General features: G+C 57.0%; 1 protein-coding gene across 1 annotated transcript; it reads right to left on the reverse strand.

The window, feature by feature from the left end:
• Positions 1 to 11,760: 11,760 nt before the first annotated feature.
• On the reverse strand, positions 11,761 to 19,131 carry PPP1R15B (protein phosphatase 1 regulatory subunit 15B). The gene is made up of 2 exons (XM_082296249.1): positions 17,598 to 19,131; positions 11,761 to 14,378 (listed from the first exon to the last, which is right to left on the reverse strand). Exons 1-2 carry the CDS (start codon positions 19,002 to 19,004, stop codon positions 14,166 to 14,168), a joined length of 1,620 nt encoding a protein of 539 aa, XP_082152375.1. The 5' UTR covers positions 19,005 to 19,131; the 3' UTR covers positions 11,761 to 14,165.
• Between the last annotated feature and the right edge of the window lie 353 nt (positions 19,132 to 19,484).

The following is a 19,484-nucleotide window of genomic DNA, read 5'->3' on the forward strand; positions in this document are numbered from 1 at the left end:
GCGGCCTCACCCAGGCAGTGCCAGCCGTGTCCCTCACCCTCCTGCCCGTCCCTCCTCTGCCTCGTCCTCGCCAGCCCGGCGGCTGCTCCCGCCTGTTTCTATGGGAACTCGGCAGGAAAACGCGGTTTGCAGCGCCAGCCCGATGCCAGCCGTCACCCTGCCACCGCCTCTGCCGGGGGCACCTCTGCGCCTGGCCTTGCCCAGGGACCTGGGGACCCCTCGCCACAGCCCCTGTCCCTGTGGGATGTCCCTGGCAGCCAGCAGAGGTGCAGCAGGATGGGTGTCGCGGGGTCCCCATCGTGGGCCCGGGGTGCCCCCCAGACACCGACTGTCCATAAGGGCCGGATGTTGTGCTTCCCATGGGATTTTTAGCTCAGGAATTTTAATTCCTCGGCCACCCCCTCTCTGGAAGTCCTAGTGTTGGTTTGGGTCCCCAAGGGGGTGGCTCGGGGTGGGTGATAGGCCCAGGTATTCCCCAGCCACGGCTCTGCCAGGCCGAGGAGATGCTTTGGGAAGCCTCTCGTGGTGAAGGGAAGGGGACAGGAGGGACAGGCGCAGGTTGGAGCGGGACCGGAGCATTCCTTCCTCGCGAGGGAATGCCAGCAGGATCCAGGGGAAGGATCCGGAGTTGTCACATGCACACACGGAGCCCGGCGTGTGCGGGGCTGCGTATCCCGGGGAGCTCAGCCCGGGGATGCAGAGCAGGATTCACACCGGGATTCACGGCGGGATTCACACCGGGATTCATGGCGGGATTCACGGCGGGATGCGCAGGAGTGGGAGAAGCCAGCGGGGTGCTGCCGATCGCCGGCTGCAGAGCCGCACGCAGCGCCGCAGCAGCCTGGAGGGATGAATCCTGCAGCAAACGCCGGCCCCGCTCCCTCCATTGCCGACCCTCCCCGCACCTCGGGATGGCCACCGGCCGCCTCCCCGCTGCCCTCCCCGCGCTCCGGGATTAACGGAGCGGCTCCCGCGGCCATCTGGAGCGGGGGGGGGGGGGGGCCCTGCACCCAAGGGACCGCGGCCGCGTCACCTGGGGATGGCAGGGCCAGGTGGTGCGGAGCCCTCGGAGGTGGCCAAGACCCCGCACGGGGGTGATGGAGTGACCGGACTCCCCCCGGGCCGCGGTCAGCAGTGGGGTCCGCAGCGAGCCCCGGGGGGAGGCCGGTCCGGCCCCTTCCGCTGGGGTTTAATAGACTCGTGGCGTATGAACATCCCCATCATGTGATGAATCAGAGCCTGTTTCCCTCCGAGCTGCGAGCGGCGCAACAAAGCTGCGATTGAGGGCTCGGGGCAGCGGCTGCGGCTCGCGCGTCTCCGGCACCGCCAGACACCCCCCGGTGCAGGGGGGCCCCGGAGCGGCGGCGCTGCCCTTCCTCCCGGCCGAGGAGGAGGAGGAGGATGAGGAGGAGGAGGAGGAGGATGGCTCTCGCTCGCAGCAGGCAGAGAAACGAGCCGCGGAGCCGAGGGAAGGTCTCGGCTTCCCTGGGAAGCGCCAGACGACATCGCTCAGCCCCATCCATCATATCCCGTCCCCAGCACAGCGCGGGGCCCGCGCGGCGCGCGGGGTTGGGGGGTCCGACCCTTCCGAGCCCTCCCCTCTTCACCAGGATAGGGTTTGGGGGTGCTCAGACAGCGAATAGCGGGGGTCCCCCAAAGCCTCGGCACTGCTCTGCCCCTGCACGGAGTGGGGGCCAAGCCTGGGGGGTCCAAACCCGGGGGTTCCCAGCCCGCAGCCTTTTGGGGACACAAACCAGCGCGCAGCACATAACGCGGCTGGGGGGAGCTCCACTCGTCACCCACAGCTCGACACGAGGGGCAGGGGGTGCAGGGGCAGCCCCTCGGGCAGCCGGGGGGTGCCGGCCCCCACAGCGCGCCCTGCTCTGCCCATGGGGCCGGAGCGCGGCCACCCCCGTTCCCTAAAAGAGCCCCCGCAGCACCATGAGGGGATGCGCTGCTGCTCCGCGCCCCCCGCGCAGCGCCCGCGAGGAGGAGGAGGAGGAGGGGGAGGAAGAGCGGAGGAAGAGGAGGAGGAGGAAGGGAGCCGCGCCGGAGGCACTCACCGTGCGGGGCGGGCAGCGGCCGGTCCCCCCCCCGCTGCCTACGGGCTCAGCATCCTGCCGGCCACCCCCAGCCCCAGCCCGAGCCCGAGCCGGAGCGGGAGCCGGAGCCGCAGCCGGAGCTGGGCATGCTCGGGGGCCACCGAGCGGCACGTGACGCCGGGCTGGCACCGAGCGGGGCGGGGGGGCCGCGCCGCCCCCACCGCCCCCCACCTCCGCAGCCCCCGGTGGGGCCGCCCCGAGCCCCCCAGGGCCCGCACCGAGGGGAGCCGCGACCCTGCGAGGGGGCTGGAGAGCGCTGCCCACCCCGCACACACCCCCCGCATCCCGCGGGGAGCAGCCGGGATCGCGCTGCTCCCGCAGCCCAGAAGCTGGGGACAACCTGGGGACAACCTGGGGACAACCTGGACCCGCATTCCAGCAGCGGGGGCACGGCAGGGACTGCACTTCCCTGCGCATCCCAGTGTGGGGGACCCTGATAGGACCCCGCTCCCTTTCCCGCATCCCAGAATCCTGGATCCTGCACCCCCCCCAGCATCCCAGCACTGGGATGGGGGGACAGAGAGGTCCCTGCCCTGAATCGGGGAAACAGCCAGGACATCCCTCTGCATCCCTGGGACGGCGCGTCCCTCGGGATCCTGCATCTCCCAGGGAAGGGGAGCGCCTTTGGTGCCAGCTGGGTGGTGGAACCCTCTGGAGAGGGGCAGGCTCTGCACCCCCAGGCTCAGCACGCCGGGACGGGCAGCAGGACAGCCCCCGACAGCCACAGCTGGTGCCGAGGATGGCTCAGGTGGGGCTGGCAGGTCCCTGCCCAGGCCCCCAGCCCGGCCCGGTGGCTCCCAGACCTGGGCACCGAGGCACCGGCACTGCAGATTCCAGCCCTACAGCGATGGCACCGTGCCCCGATCCATGGCACTGCCCTCGTTCTGCCTGTCACCGCTGCCAGGCCCGTGGTGGCACCCTGCCCGCACCCAGCTCGGGCTCAGACCCCGCGGGGACCTTCCATCCTCGGCCTGGGGACAGCCACAGGGCGCTCCGGGAAGGGAAAACCAGTGGCTGCCCTTGATCCTATAATCCCCCCATGAGCCACGGGGCATTAGGGGCTGGGCAGGGGGGTGGCTTTCACTGCATCCGCTGCCTCCTGTGTCCCCCACAGCGCGGGGGGACACCCTTCCTCCCTGCCAGCCCACCGCAGGACCCCAAAATTGCAGCTGTCCCCTCCCCAAGGTGGTCCAGCTATTCCCTGCTCCCTTAATGATGCACCAGGAGCTGCTGGAGCAGCTCCCGTCCCAAAGTCATGGACACAGCAGGGCCTCTCCGCCTGCAGGCAGAGCTGGGGGCAGGATGGGGATGGAAAAACCCCTTCTACTGACAGTGCTTCCCATGGGACACCCCCAATCCCACACTCCAGGCTGGGGGGTGCCAGCATCCCCCAGCATTCCCCGGAGCTTCCCTTCTCCACCGCTGGGCCTGGTGCCACCTCTGGAGGACAACAGCCACCACTCGGACCCCTGGGCCCCAGGTGGGGCTGGCAAGACCCTTCCCCAGCCCCGGCCTGGTGGCCACCACCTTCCAACCCCACTCTCTGTTCCGCTGTGGCATTCCCAGGAGCTGTGGTGCTCAGGGAAGGTGCTCCCTGCCCCTGAAGACACAGCTCCAACCCCACTGGGGGCTCCCAGAGCAGCCCCAGCCCCATTCCCTGCTCCGCTGTGACATTCCCAGGTCCTGGGGCACACAGGGAAGGTGGTCCCTGAGGTCACAACTCCAACCCCACCGGAGCAGCTCCAGCCTCACTCCCGGCCCCGTCTGGGGCTGCCTCAAGGACACCTGGTCTCTGCTGCCCAGATTAGAGCAGCAAATCCCGGCTCTTTGCTCCAGCCCACCCCGGGATCTTTGCTCTCGCCAGGTTTTTATGGCTGTCTGGGCACACAGGGAAAGCTCCGAGTGCCAGATAGGGACGGGCTCAAAGATCCCGTCTGGAACAGCCTCACCCGGCAGGACCCGGAGCCCCACGCGAGGTGAGGCACAGCCTGCAGCTCTCAGCCTGTCTAGACACCAAAATCGCCTCGCCACGGCCCCAATCCCAGCACTGGAGGCAAGGAAGGGACGAGAGGGAATGGGGAAGAACTCACTGGGATGAACCGGGAGCAGCGCCTCGGGCTGGATCCTCACCGAGCTGCGCTCCTGCTGCTGCCGCCGCTGCCTCAGCCCGGCCAGCGCAGCCAGCTCCGTGCCCCAGGCTCCAGAGTCCCCCAGCAGCTCCAGAAGAGCTGGACGGGGCTGGGCAGGGAACAGGGACACCTCCAGGTATCCCAGGTTGCTCCAAACCCCATGAACCCACCGGGCTCCTTCCCACAAACTCCGGGAGCTGAAGGAATCCCCCTGGGCTCCGGGAGATGTTTCCCTGCGGGGTGACGCGGGGCAGGGGGTGGCTGGCTCGCCCACCCCACCCCGGAGCTGCCCGGAGCCTCCGAGGAGAATTTTGCATCCGGGATGGGCGTTTGGCGCAGGAGCTCCAGGTGCAGAGCCCAGAGCTGGGGCTGGTCCTTCCTGATCCCCGAGGAGATCAGCCCAGGCAGCTGCAGCATCCCGGGATGCAAAAGCTTCTCCCGCCGGCCCCTTCCCACTTACTTGATGAAGTAGAGGCCCCCGTGCATCGTGGTGTCCACCTCCCAGCCTCGGGGCAGCCCTGCGGGGACAGGCCACAAGCGGGGTCACCCTCCCTGTCCCGCCCCGGGTGTCACACCGGGGCCCTGCTCCCCCGGGAGCACCCCCTGGAGAAGGGCAGGATGGTGCGGGCAGGGATTGAGGGGTGATCGTGACACTTTGTCTTGCCATGGTTGACTCTCAAAAGGCTCAAATTGCGTTTTTGGAGAGGTTTGAGGCCTTTCCTCATCAGCCACAGGTCGCGGAAAGCACAGGAGGGAAGAGAAAATCTCCCAAGAGTCTCTCTCCAGCTGGAAAACCCACGCTGGGGAGGGACAGCATCACCTCGCACCAACCCCCAAACCCTCCCCAGCTCCTGCTGGCTCAGCTCTGGGGGGTCTGCTTTGCATTCCCGGAGGATTTCACTCCGCATTTCCCAATCGTGGCCCCCCAGGAGCCGGGGCCGAGCCTCACCTGCACAGGAGAAGTGCCCGCTCTGGATGGAGTAGCCCGTGCCAGGGTGCACCCAGCTCGTGGATTTGGTGTCGTCGCTGTGAAGGACAAGGACAGAGGGGCTGTCAGCACCCCCGGGGGGACCAGGAGCCCCCTCCCCATCGCTGGGGAAGGGCCTTGGCACCACGGGGGACTTCTCCAGCCAAAGGAGTGGATTTTAGGGACGGAGGGGAACTGGGACAGCGGTGACCCCAAGAAGGGCGAAACAGGAAGAAAGGAGAGGTGGCTGTGCCGAGGGAAACCTGCAGCAGGAGGAACCCCTTGTTTCCGCCCCAAACCGAGCCTCCAGCCCCTCGCAGCCCCCCAGCCACGCACCCCGCTCCCCCCACCCCCGGCTGAGCCCCCTCCCCACCCCACGGAGGCTCCGGGCAGGACCGTACTTGATGAAGAAGATTCTCCCGTCCCCGCAGACGCCGTAGGTCCACCTGCCCGGCAGGTCCAGCCAGTCGATGTCATCCCCCATGGGGGTGGCACGGGGGGCTCGGGCACGGAGCAGCCCCGCGCTGCCAGCGGGGACAACACCCGGCTCGGGAAGTGCCCTACAACGAGTCCCGGTCTCTTCCCCAGGAGCAAAGGCTCAGCTCAGCCCTTCCACCCCGGCTCTGCTCGCTGCGAATAACCCAGGAGGGAGGGAAAAGCAAAAAAAAAAAAAAAAAAAAAGAAAAAAAAAAATTCCCGACCAAACCCATGGAGTTTAACCCCCTCGGAGCCGCGGTGCGCAGGGCACCCTCCCCGCCCTCGCCGTGACTCTCCAGGGCCAGCCCGTCACTGCTTCCTCCACTGCCTACTCGCTGTAATTACCATCAATTAAGTCGAGGTGAGTAATTATGGAGTTGTTACTTCCCTCTCCTGTTCATTTGGAACAATGTCGGATTCTTCTGCCCCGTCTGATCTCGCAGCCAAGCCGTATGTAGGGCACCCTGATGATTATCTGCGGCACTTTTGGGGCTGCCCACTGGGTATTTTCTCTCGCAGCCGTCAATTAAATGTCTTTTAAGGCCAAAGGTGGGGTCTGGGAGGCACCTGGGCCGCTGATTGAAGGAGCCAATTTGCCCTCCTGTCTCAGCGGCGCCTTTGCAAAGCCGCTCGTGGCACCAGCAGGGAGATGCTGGCTCGGGAGAGGCCTCAGAGGTAGAAAAGAAGGGAAAAAAACACTTCCTGGTTCCCAAAAACTCCCTGGTGCCAAAAGCAGGGATTTTAGGATCATCAGGGTTGGAAGAGACCTCCAAGATCAAGCTGAATGTTTGACCGAGCACCACCACGGCCACCGAACAATTTCAGGGTTTCTCGTGCTGAGCTGAAGCTCAGCCCCCACGTCAGAGCAGTTCCCCGCCGGGATTTGGGGAAACCAGTTCCCCGAAAGCTTTTCCTGGAGTTCTTTGAACCACTGGATGAGAAAAACACGTCTGGTTGGTCCCTTTGGGAGAGCAGCCGATGGGACCCTGGCGCTGCCACCGTCCTGGGCATTGTTTCACCTGGAAAATCTCCATTCCCTGGGTCATGAGGATTGTTTCACCTGGAAAACTCCATTCCCTAGGAGAAACATTTGGCTGCAACCCATAGGGGGGGAGCTTGTGGATGCCCAGGGTTGGGAGCTGAGGGTGGTGAGCAAATCCTCAGACCCCCACACTTGTGGGCGGGGGGGAGCTCCGAGTAAAAAATTCCAAAGCAATTTTTGGGAGCTCAGGCTGTTTGCCTGGGTGTGGGCTGGCCCCGGTCCAAAGTGACACCGGGGAGGTGCCACCCTCTTATCGTGTCACCACCTCTGAACCCGCTGAGGAGCAAACCTCGCTCACCGCCCCGTTCGTGCCCAGGGGAACTCCCTGATGTGCCCCAAGATTGGGGAGGTCACGGATCACCCCAGGGAGGCGGCTCTGCTTCCACAGCCGGGAATTCCTTGGGAATGCACCAGCGGCGGCTTCATCCCAGGGCAACCCAAATCCAGCCACACGGAACCTTTTCCGTCGTGGTTTTGGGGAGCTCTGGTGGAGATGGTTTGGGGCATCAGGGCAGAAATGGTTTTAGGAAGACAAGTGCAGCAAGAGGCTGTTCCTGAAACGCCCAAATCCCATTGCAGGCTCTGTGGGATAACCTGGGATAACCATGGAATTCCTGGGAATGGCGGCTCCTCCAGCCACCGCCGCAGAGGTTCAAGGACAGGGTTTTCTTCATGGAGTCATGGAATTTTCAGAGTTGGAAGGGATCCATCAGGACCATCCAGTCAGCTCCTGGCACGGGATATCCCAAATCCTGTGCAGCCCTGGGAGCGTCGTCCGAACGCTGCCGGACCTCTGGCAGCCTTGGGGCCGTGCTCATTCCCTGTTCAATTCCCAACATCCTCTGGAGGAAGAACCTTTTCCAGAATGGGATAATTTGTCCCCCTGGTGCCACATCAGGAGCTCGCTGTGCCCATCCCTCCCCTTCCAGCCCCAGGATAAACCTCTCCAATTATCCGGAGTATCCAATAACTCCAGAGAATGTGGGATCAGGGTCCAGGCTGGATAAGCTCATCTGATCCTAAAAGATTTCCTTCCCTCTCTAGCGACCCCCAGGGAGGATTGAATTTCCCTGACCAGGAATACTCCCTAAGTTTTCCATGGGAATTGCTGGGAATGGGCTCATCAGGCACATTGGGAAGGAGACCTGGGATGAACCACGCGGAGGTTTTTGGAGGCTTTGTAGGACCTTCAGCCAACAACCCCGAGTAGCTCCAGGCTCTCTCTCCTGCCAGGTGAATAAATCGGCTTTTACTGCTTCCCACAGGGGAATTTTTTCCCTGTATTTCCTTCTATCTTAATCCAATGGAAATTCAACAGGGAAATACCAGCAGGGCTTTTTGTTTTCATGGAATCCCAAACTGGTTTGGGCTGGGAGATACCTTAAAGCTCATCCAGTGCCACGGGCAGGGACATTTTCCACATCCCAGGTTGCTCCAAGCCCTGTCCGGGCTGGCCTGGGACATTTCCAGGGATGGACATCCTCTCGTATCCGCAGGGATCCATCCCCTTGGGTGGCTCTGCCGTGATTCCTGTGCACACACAAATCCCAAACTCCCACCTTCCCCATCCATCCGTGACCGTGCCCCAAATTCCTCATTTTCCCCCCAAGGAAGGAACAAGACAGGGAAGTGGAGGGATCCAGGATTGAGGGAAATAAGTCAGGAGCTCAGGCTGGAGCTGGTTCAGGATTGTGGTGACTCCTGGGATGACTCCAAATTCCATCTCCTCTCCAAGAGAGGCAGATTTGCTGCCTTTTCCCGGGATAACAAAAGCCTTGGGGACACCAGGAAGAGGAAGGGGACAGCGGGATGAGCAGGGATGTGTCCTGCAGGAAGATCCATGGCCTTGGACACGGATGCTGGTTTGGGGACGAGCATTTTGCTCCCAACAGGAGCAGCCCAGCACCGAGGTCCCCATGGAGAAGCCACCAGCTGCCACCTCCTCCTCCATCCACACCATTCCAAGCCTCCAAGCCACGGCGGGACCAGGGAACAAAGGGAGGGGAGCAGCTGGAAAAGGGATGCGTGGTGCGGGTGACAGCGCAGTGACAGCGGCAGGGAGGACACCCAGCCCGTGGTGACCCCGCCGAGGGACACAAAGCCGGGCTGGGGACGCTTCCTGCTGGAAGCTGTGGCTCAGGCAGCGGGAATGTCACAGAACCGGGCGCACAAAGGGGCGGTTGTTGCTCCCGCCCTGGGTTTTCCCATCCCAAGGTTCATCCAGAGGATGGGAGGGGCCGGCTGGGAGGAGGCGACACCTTGGGGACAACCTCAGCGGGGGTGGTGGCCTCGGCGGCGGCGCTGGCCGCGAGTCCCGAACGGTTCTGGCACCACCTCCTGGACAAAAGATTCCCGGGGAAAAAAACCAAACCAGGAATGCGGCTGGAGAGCGAGGGACGCAGGTGGCCCCAAGCGATGGCCCCGAGACGCGCGTTGTCCCCTTCTTGACTGGAATCATGGAATGGTTTGGATTGGGAGGATTTAAGGAAAGAAGGGACAATTTCCATTATCCCAGGGTGCTCCAAGCCCTGTCCAACCCGCCCTTGGACACTTCCAGGGATGTGGCAGCCAGGGATTCTCTGGGAATTCTGTGCCTGGGCATCCTCGCCAGCCTGTCCCTGTCATTCCAGGTGTGTCCATGTCACTCCAGGTGTGTCCCTGTCACTCCAGGTGTGCCCCTGTCACTCCTCCCCCTGCTCCAAGGATCCACCTGGATGCCAGGCTGGGAACACCGCAGCCACAATCCCGGGGTGTCTGAGCCCTCCCGGCATTCCCAGCTGGAGCAGAAACCAGGAATCACCCCAGGTGAACGGGAGTTGCTGAGGAAAAGCCAGAATTGCCTCCTGTTCTTTACGGCTGGTTGTAAATTCCTTGGGATTTGGGGGATGGTGCCTGGGAATGGCGGCGGTGCTGCTCCCGGGATCATTCCCGGTGGGAATGCTGGGGCCTGGACACGCAGGGAGCAGATGTTTATCAACCTCTGATCACCCATCCCAGGGCCACATCCACCCAGGAACTCCATCCAAGCCCCGGTTTCCATGGCTCCCGGAATGCAGTGTGGAGTGATGCCAGCAAAACATCCTTCCAGCTCTGCGAATGGAATGTTTTCCACCTGGCTCTGCTTCCCTCTGTGCCAGCACCTTGTTTCACCTCAGATCCAACCCAAATTATCCCAGAGACCGGGAACAGCCTGGGATGAGGCGAGGGGAGCACGGGAAGGATCGGGAATTGGTGCTGAATCCCAATGTTCTGCTGGAGCTTTGTTCCTTCCCGGCACAAAGAGGGAGCTGGGCCCGGATCCCAGGATCCCGATATCCCAATGTTCCAGCTGCTGGTGCCAGGGGCTGTGCTCTGCATGCCGAGAGGGCTCAGTGGGCACCGATTTGCTGCTCCGGGTGAGGTGATTTTTCTTGGGATAGGGAAGGGAGGGAGCAGGGATGGGGAAGGGAAGAAAAAAGGGGGAAGGAGAAAGGAGGAAAACAGCTCCTTCTGCATGGGCGTACTCCCACATCCTGAGGTTTCGCTGGATTAAAGAGAGAGGCTTTAGATGGGATATTGAGAAGGAATTCCTGGCTGGGATGGAATTCCCAGAGAAACTGTGGCTGTCCCTGGATCCCTGCAAGTGTCCAAGACCAGGTTGGAGCACCCTGGGATAGCAGAAGAGGGTGGGACTGAGGGATCTTTAAGGTCTCTCCCAACCCAAACCATTCCATGATTTTTTTTGGGCGGGAAGGAGCAGACCTGGTGAGCAAGAGGAAGGTGGAGAAGACAGTTCATGTGCCTCAGGAAAAATTCCATGCACCATCCCAAAAACCCCAGGCCAAGAAAGCAGGGAGAGCAGGCAGAGTTGTTATCCCGGCATTATCCCGAGGGCAGAGGGATGCTCCCACCCCACTCCCATCCTTCATTCCCTCAGGACTTCATCCCCTCTGAACAACTGGAATAAACCCTTGGATTAAATCCCACTCAGAGCCCAGCAGGCCGAGGCTGTGGGGCTGGAACGTTGGGCTCTCCCTAGAATCCGGCAAAATTCCACGTCTCTGCCTTCTCCTGCCTCCCAGCTCCAGAAAAAACTGGTTTTTTGGGATCAAACCAGCTCCGCAGCACCATTAATTTGCAAAGCAGCAGCTCAGGGGCTCCAACAAACGAGTTCCTCAATCGTGTGGAGAAGCTGCAGCTCCGGAGCAGGAATTATTCTCCTCCAAGTGCAGCCTGGTGCTGATGGGATAAAGAATTCCCAGTGGGATTTGTGTGTTCCAGATGGCAGCTGGATGTGCTGCCAAGCCCAGGGAAGCGTTCCCTGCACACCGACTGTGCCACTTCCAGCCTTTTTTCCTGCACGGAGAAATCCCAATGTTCGTTTTTAGGGAGATTTTAGAGGCAGCAAATTACTCCGAATTTAAAAATTTACTTTAAAACCCCCATGTTCCCCATATCCAGCTTTTTTTCCAGGAATACTGCAGGAAATTCCCATGTTTTTCCTTGTTTATTCCAGCAGTTTTATATCCTGATACTCAGGAAAACCAACCCTGGGGTGATTTAGGGATGAAGGAAGTGAAAACGTGAGGGGGAATCATGGATTGTGCTCCAAGGTGGGAATTCTGAGTGAAGGTTGTTTTTTTTTTTTAAGGAATAAACAACCAGGAACTTGGAATCTCTTCCCAAAATTCTCCCAGCATTCCAGAGATTCCCAGGGCATGACCAGAGGTGGAGCAGAGCCCTGGGGTGACACTGACCCTGCTCCAAACGGAGGTGGCAGCAGGGTTTTGGCTGAGGTCCCAAAAATCCTTCATCCCATTCCCTGGAAATCCCTGGAAAAGTCCAGTTGGTGCCTCCAGGCACCTCCACCCCCAATTTTGGGGCACAAAGCACTTCCAGCCACCTCCTTCCCAGCTCCTGCCTGGAATTCCAGCTTCACGGGAGCCCCGGTGATGGAATTCCCTGCTCTAAAAGCCCCGGAATGACAAACACAGCTTCTCACCACCCAGAAATCCTTGGATTTTGCAGCTTTTTTCCCCCCAAATTTTCCCGGATCAAACCCGATTTATCTTGCAAATCTCTTTATTACAACGCACAGATTAGTCCTGAATAGTTTCTTATGTACAGAAATAGAACTTTAGGTAGAAAAAACCCAACCAAGCGGCCACAAATCAAGGAAAATCCATAGAAAGCCAAATCCAACTTTTCCCGAAATGATACAAAAATAAAATCTGCTGATCACAGTTTTGATTTAAAGCCCTCCAAGCGTTGCTTTCACCCCCCTCACCCCACACTTTTGAAGGGATTTGATAAGGAAAAAGGGGGATGCCGAGCTCTGAGATGCTCAGGGATGGATTTTGTGTCCATTCCATTCCATCTCCCGCTGGATTACCTGGAAACCAGGAGGTTGGAGAAGGGGGGGGGAAAAGCTCATCCAAGCAGTGGGAATGCTGGACACGCTGCAGATGGATAAAACCCCTCCTTTTTTCCAAGGTTTCAGCCCTTTGGAAGCAGCAGCTGTTCCTTGTTTCGATCCAATCTCTCCGTTTTTCCAAGCCAACATCGGCAGCTGTCGATTCCCAGCGCTCCCAAGGTTCTCCCAAGCACCAAGAAATCCGAGTTGTCCATAAAGAACTGAAGCACCACGTTCCCAAAAGATCCCAGGAATCGGGAGATCCATGGGAAAAAATGAACTGGGAGATCCATGGAAAAATGAGTGTAGTGTGGTTTCCTGGGAGCACTTGGAATTGTCAACGCCACTGACCATAAATCCACACATTTTTTCCTCTCGGAATTCCACTTTTCCCCTAAATTAAAAAGCAGATCCAAAGTGAGACAGCAAAATCCTCCGAAATTCCAAGTGGATTTCTCAGGATTTGAGGGTGTGATTCCAATTGAGAATTTTTTTGGAGAAAAGGAGAATCCAATGTTTTGGGGATGGAAAATGGCATTTGCAGCTGGAATTTGGGCTCCATTCGAATTTACACAACTCTAATTTAATGAATCCCCTAAATGTTGTACTGGCACCACAAAAAGGTGATTTTTTCAAGTCAAAGGAGCCACTTCTGGCAAGAAAATTAAAGGATAAATCCCAAAATTCTGGGATTTTTCAAGCCAGGATAAAACAGGAATAAATAATTTTCTCCCCGTAGTTTTCTTCCAAATTAAAAATGGAAGTAATTAAGGATAAAATTAAAGCATTGTTAGGTTTTTGCTCTACAAAAGGGAAATTATTCTGGCCAGCTGAACAAATAATTGATTTATTCACCCAACTTTGTGCAAACATTGGAATTTTTCTGGTTTTATTCCCTCGTGTGAGCTGCTTGGAAAATTCCCACACCAACCTCCAGCTCCAAACCCCCTTTTCCCCTCAACGATTTTTGACTAAAATAATTTAATATTTTAAATTAGGAATATAAATAAAGAGTTTTCTCCTCCCACTGAAATGTTTTTGGTGACCCCAGTGCAGATACACAGAGTTAATACTGATTTTTTGGGAAAGAAAATAGGAAAATTTTGCCATAAATTTCCTTAAACCCAAGATAATTCTCCTTAAAATTATCAGGACAAGCAGATTGGATATAAAAATTCATTTCAAACCCTCTCCCAAAGCAGAATTACAGCAAAGATTAATTAAATAATTAGGGAATTTTCCTCCCTAAATTCAAGCATCTTCCACAGCCTCATTAAGTACCTCGAAGCTTTAATTATTGATTGGGATGAGGCATTTCCTTGCCCTAAAAGCCAAGGAATTTGGTGCACAAGCAGCCAGAACCCTCTGGAATAATCCTGGAGGAGGGAATTATTTCAAATCCATCAAACCAAAGGGGTTGTGATGCACCAGAGGCCTCCCCAGTGCTCCTGACTGGAATAATCACACCTCAAAAAGCTCCAGGAACACTCCAACATTGGATTATTCCATGCAAAAAGCAGGGAAAAAATCCCTTAAGGGACGAGATTTTTATAAATGAGGCTTTTGGAGAAGGTGGAAAAGATGGAAAAGCACAAAAAAAAAAAAAAAAACCCACCAGCACATTCCTCAGGGAATTTTAAATCAAAACTGCAATTCCAGGGAATGAACCCCATAAATATTTCCTTCAAAATAGGTTTTGCTTTTTTTTTTGTTTTTTTTTTTCCTTTTCTTTTCCAAAGTGCAAAAATCCAACTGAACAGTCCCCACTTCCCAAGGTATGGCAGGAAAAGGCATTTTTTGGGAATGGATTGAACCCCAAGCAGTCTGGTTCTCTCAAGTGCTAATTAACAGGAATGCAATTAGAGCACCCTGACCCTTCAGGGAGCTCCAGGGATTTTATCTGGAGAGCAAAACGGGAATTTTTTTGTTCAATATCCAAGTGGGAAAAAGGAAAAATCCCACTTTTTTTCCCCATTTCAGCACATGCAGCTGCCACTTCTCATTCAGAGGTTTCATTAATTTAAAGGGTCAGGCAACTTCCAGGAGTTTTAAGGTGCTAGAAGGGATCAGTCCTCTGGGAATGGGATTCTTGGAGCCTATGGAATACCCTCTGTCTGTGCTCTGTGGTCAGGCAATATCCTATGGCTTCCTCAGTCTCCTGGATGCGTTTCTGGAACCTGCATCCATCCCGTGCCATCTCTTCCCAGGGCCCTTTCCGGTCCTCCTCGCTGCTTATGTAATACTCAGTCACTTTTTCAAGGAATGTGACCTGGAAAAAAGAAGGATTTGAGTCAGGAATTCTCACCAAATGAAAACTTTAAATGGGTATGGTTTGGGTTTTCAATGAAAGTTCTTCAACACCTAGAAGCGCTGGAAGGTTCAGGAATTTTCTCTGAGGGTAGGGCTGGATGGGATATTGGGAAGAAATTCCGGACTGCAATGGAATTCCCAGAGAAGCTGTGGCTACCCCATCCCTGGAAGTGTTCCAGGCCAGGTTGGATAATGGTAAAAATGGGTAAAAATGGGTAAAAATGGAAGCCTGGGATAGTGGAAGGTGGCCCTGCCTGTGGGACTGGATGATCCCTTCCAACCCAAACAATTCCAGGATTCCATGTGCTGCTTTAGATGGGATATTGGGAATAAATCCTTCCCCGTGAGGGTAGGGAAGAGTTGGGATGGAATTCCCAGAGAAGCTGTGGCTGCCCCATCCCTGGGAGTGTCCCAGGCCAGGCTGGAGCATCCTGGGATAGTGGGAGGTGTCCCTGCTCATGGAATGGGATCAGCTTCATGGTCCCTTCAACCCAAACCAGCTGGAATTCCATGATTCCATGATTTACTCCCCATTCCCGCCCAAAATGTTTCACCTTCAGCTTTAAAACCACCCAGCTGCTGACTTGCCTGGACTAAAATACTCCTCAGCTACTCCAGAGTTACTCAAGGCCGCCCCCTTTCCTGGGGTAAATCCAGAATTCCAGTGAGTATTTCCCTGCTGGTTTAGGGGCTCCTGTCTTAAGCTGGTTCTGGTGCAAACTTTCTCTTTTTTTCCTCTTTTTTTGGTGAGTTGGGGTTGAGGATTTGTGGTGTTGCTTTCATAATGGGATCTGAGGTTTCTGCACACCATAAAGAAATGTACCACCAAGTTCAAAGCTACCTTTCTTTAACTGGGCATAAATACCCTAAAAATCGAGTTCAATCTTTTGTACGATGGCTTTTTCAGTACTTTCCTAATCTGACCTCCGAGGACATAAGATCTGCTGAATTTTGGGATGAGGTGGGGAGAAAACTCTCCTCTCTTAGGCGTGCAGGAGACGAAACAGTTCCAAAATTCTTTCCTCTCCTGTTATTAAGTTATACTTTGCCAGAGAAAAAGGCAGTACATGAAAAGCCTCTGCAAAAAACCCCTGTTAATTCCCTTATACCCTCTTCCAACCCCTGTGTCCCGGATCCCTCTTCCCCTATGCTGGAAGAGGCCTCTGTGAACTCACACCGCGTTCCCTGGGTCGTAACCTCAGCCAGGGCCCTGCCAGGACATTCCAGGCTGGGAATGTGCTCCAGGAAAACGGCTGGGATTGCTGCGGGTTACATAACAAACCCCCCCCAAAAATAAAGGGAAGAATGGCTGTTGAGTCAAGAGGCCCGTGAGTCACGAGGAGTCACCACGGGAACAGGAACGGCTCGGACAGATAAGGAAGGAACACTCATCCCTACGTGACTGCAACAATTCCTCCATTTCCAGCTGGGGGTGGAGCTGACGAAAGGAAATTAAAAATACACACACCAAAAGTGTGTATTTTTAACAGCTATTAAGCTATTTTAAGTAAATAAAGGAACTTATAGGCTCAGGATCTCCACTTGGCAGGGTTTAGATGAAGACTGTAGTAAGGATTTAAGTCTGAGTTAAACCCAGCTTATTTCAGGCTCCTGCTGAACTATTTGTGCCTTTGCATTTAGCTATGAAAAGGCACAAACTGAATTGTCAGCACCTCTGGAAGCAGGATTGATTCCTCAAAAACAAACTCTGCTGTGGGACAAATACTCCTGGAAGCAGGAAAAAACCATGGAAATGTAAAGCTCATCCCATTGCATGGGCAGGGACACCTCCCACTGTCCCAGGCTGTTCCAACCCGGCCTTGGACGTGTCACGTCCAAGGACAGGATGAAGAGATGACTCCAAAAATAATCAGCAGCTGAGGATCCAGAAATCCCCTGATCCCAGGTCTCTGTGGGAGCAGGGCCAGCAGGTCCCACGTGCCCTCAGAGCAGTGCTGAGTCCTAAGTGCAACAAACGCTCTCAGCTTTTATGGCTTTAGGAGCGTAAATATTGCAAGATTCCAAGTGGGAATGGCCTTGAGCTGGAGGAATGACCCCAAGAATTCCCGGGAATACCTGGGGATTGTGCTCTGTTGTGGCTGGCCCTGATGCAAGCACCTGCTTCAGGAGCTGTTACATCAGCCCGTCCCCACCTTGCAGCCTTTTTACATCAGTCTGAGCCAGCCTGGGGCACAATTCCCGAAGCTCTGACATCATTTGGGATATTGCAGCCAGCTCATCCCTTCTTTCACCACGGCACGGGATCGCCAGCAGCAGCTGGGCCAAAAATTCCTGCTGCAGCTGCAGCCCTGGGACTTGGGAGCGCTCTAAATTAATTATTAATCTAAATTAAGGGAGAAAATAAATATATCTGCTGTAGAAACACTTAAGAATGAAGCATATTTTCTATTTGCATGACTTGTTCCACCATCCCTCATCCAGATGTTTGAGGTATCCACCCTGAACATCTGCAGCACCACAAAAATTTAGGACGAATTCCTATTTCTCTGCATCCTAGTACAGGATTTAGGCATGCCCAAATCCCTCAAAAAATCAAATTACGCTGCCGGTTTGGGCTCAAAAGTCCATTTTTTTATGACATCCCTTCTATAAATAACCGCTCTATAAATAACTATATATATTTATAATAGAAGTGTTGTAATATTTAATATTCTCTTAAATGGAAAATGGGAATACTGGGATAGTTTGTATGGAAACTGGAGTTTACTCCAGAACACGGACAAGCCTGCTTGGGTTAAAAAAAAAAAAACAACCTAAATAACTTCCTTTTAACCGAAACTGGTGCTTTCCAGGGAAACCCCTTCACAGCTCTGGAGTTTCTCAGGGAAAAATTTACACCCCCAGCCCCGGAGTTTCTGTGACGTCGAAGCCGCAAGAGAAACAGAACGAAAATTACACCTCGAAACGGAAACCCAACTTGAGAGCCTACAGAAGAAATTAATTACCCCGGTGTCTCAAAATTTCCCATCACGTGCCAAGGATGAGACACAACATTCCAGGGAAATAATCAGCACATATGGAAGCACGGTCTGGAATGCTGGCACAAGTGACCTCACCCCCGCCCCCTGCTTGGCGCAGCGTGGGGTTGTTGTTTTTTGTTTGTTTTTTTTTTTTTAATAACAATCCCAAAACACAAAATTATGAGGAGAATCTGTACCTTTTTCCGCTTGGAATTCGCAGTTTTCTCCCCGCACAGAATCCCGCGCTGCCCCAAGTCAGTGACCCCGCAGTTGTGTTTCTCCAGCTGCACCCTACACACGGCGAAGCGCTCAGCAGTGACAGAACTCGGCCTCTCTGCCCCTTCGAAACCCGGCGTCCCTTTTTTCTCCGCTGTCTGAAAGGCCGCCGTGAAATTTAAAGGGTTATAGGGATCGTCCGAGCTACAGAACGAGTTCCAAAGTTTCAAGCTTTCTGCCTCATCCACGCTGTCACAGTCCCACTCGTCCTCCTCGGAACTAGGAGAGCCCTCAGAGGACTCTGCCCACGAGTCTTCCTCCTCCTCTTCCTCCTCCATGTCCGACATTACCTTTCCCGGATCGCTGGAAGACGTCTGAATGGTGGCTGTGAAATTCTGAGGGTTGTAGGGATCCAAGCTGTAGAAGGAATTCCACAGATGAAGCCTCTCCCCGTCCTGGCTGTCGGCGTCTGAGTCCGAGGGCAGCTCTTCGCTATCAAACCCATCATCATCATCATCAACCCAGTCTTCCTCATCCTCACTCTCCTCCCCACTGGATACTCCCCCGATGATATAATCGATTAATTTATTCGCACAGGCAGGTCTGGTGGAAATCGGGAAGTTTTGCTCTGTTTCCGAGTCCTCACCCTCCTCTTCAGCCAAGGCTTCTCCCTCCTCAGCCGCATCCCGGAGCCCCTCCTGCTCCACGGGGACGCCTCCAGGCTGTCTCCCTGCATCCTCGGGCTGCTCCAAATCCCCAGCATCGCCGCGCTGCTCCCCCATTTCTCGGCGGACACCCCTGTGCTGCTGCTGCTGCTGCTGCTGCTCCTCCTCCAGGCTGTGGTAGCCATGGTCGGGGTCCGGCACGGGCAGATGCCAGCGCTGGAGGAACGCCAGGCGCTTGCTGCGGAGGAACTCAGCCTCGGGCAAGCCCTCGGCTCGCAGGGGCTGGGGCAGGTGGCTCTTGCCCTGCTCCAAGCCCAGCACGTACCAGTCCATGGGAAGGGCTCCCAGGCCGCTCCGCACCAGCCCGGCTTCCCACAGCCCTGCCGGGGGCTCCGGGCCGCCCTCCGGCCGCTTCTCCAGGGGCTCCTCCTCGATCCAGTCCAGCGAGGTGTCCGCCTGCGGCAGCAGCACCAGCGGCGGCGGTGCCTTGGCGGGGCACAGCGCGGAGCTCAGCGCGGCGCCGGGCAGCAGCCGCTGCAGGAGGGCGGGCAGCGGCGACAGCAGCTGCGACACCACCCGCAGCCACGAGAAGGGCGGGCTCGGCTGGGGCGAGCCGCCCGCGGGCGCCGCGTTGGGCGCCGCCAGCTTCGGCCAGGCCGCGGCCAGGCCCAACCGGGCCCATCCCAAGCCGGGGCCGGCGCGTTCGCGACCGCTGTGTTCCATGGCGCCGTTCAGCGCTGCCAGCGATGCGGAGGTGCGTGTGGAGCGGCGCTCCGTGGCGGGGCGGCGAGTCTGAAGGCTCGGGGGGCGGCGGGCAGCTCCGATTCTGCTTTCGACTCCATCCTGAGGCAGCTTCAGCACAAAATGGCGGCGCCGCCGCCTCGGCGCTCCCCGCCCCCGGAGGGACGGGAGGGGCGTCACCCTTTCCGCCCCGCCCACTTCGCGTCACCGCCTCCCATTGGGCGGTGTCGGCGAGGCTCCGCCCACTTCCCGCTTGGCCACGCCCCGCGGGGATTGCATCAGCCAGCGCGCGGCTGGCGGCAGCGCCCCCTGGCGGCGCGGCGGGGTCCCGGGGTGGGGGGGGAGGGGCGCGGGGGGACCCCGGTGCCGCCCGGGGTTGGGCGTGGGACACTTTGGGGACATTTTGGGGGCACTTTGGGGACACTTTGTCAGCCCCAGGGGCAGCGGTGGGTGAGGAGCGCA

The sequence above is a fragment of the Coloeus monedula genome, assembly GCF_965178545.1.
Source record: "Coloeus monedula genome assembly, chromosome: 23".
Classification (NCBI taxonomy): domain Eukaryota; kingdom Metazoa; phylum Chordata; class Aves; order Passeriformes; family Corvidae; genus Coloeus; species Coloeus monedula.

Excerpts from the sequence above, each read along its gene's own strand:
- PPP1R15B (XM_082296249.1), bottom strand. The coding sequence starts at position 19,004 with ATGGAACACAGCGGTCGCGAACGCGCCGGCCCCGGCTTGGGATGGGCC. Across the intron at positions 14,379-17,597 it reads CGAATTCCAAGCGGAAAAAG|GTCACATTCCTTGAAAAAGT; the intron begins GTACAGATTCTC and ends TCTTTTTTCCAG.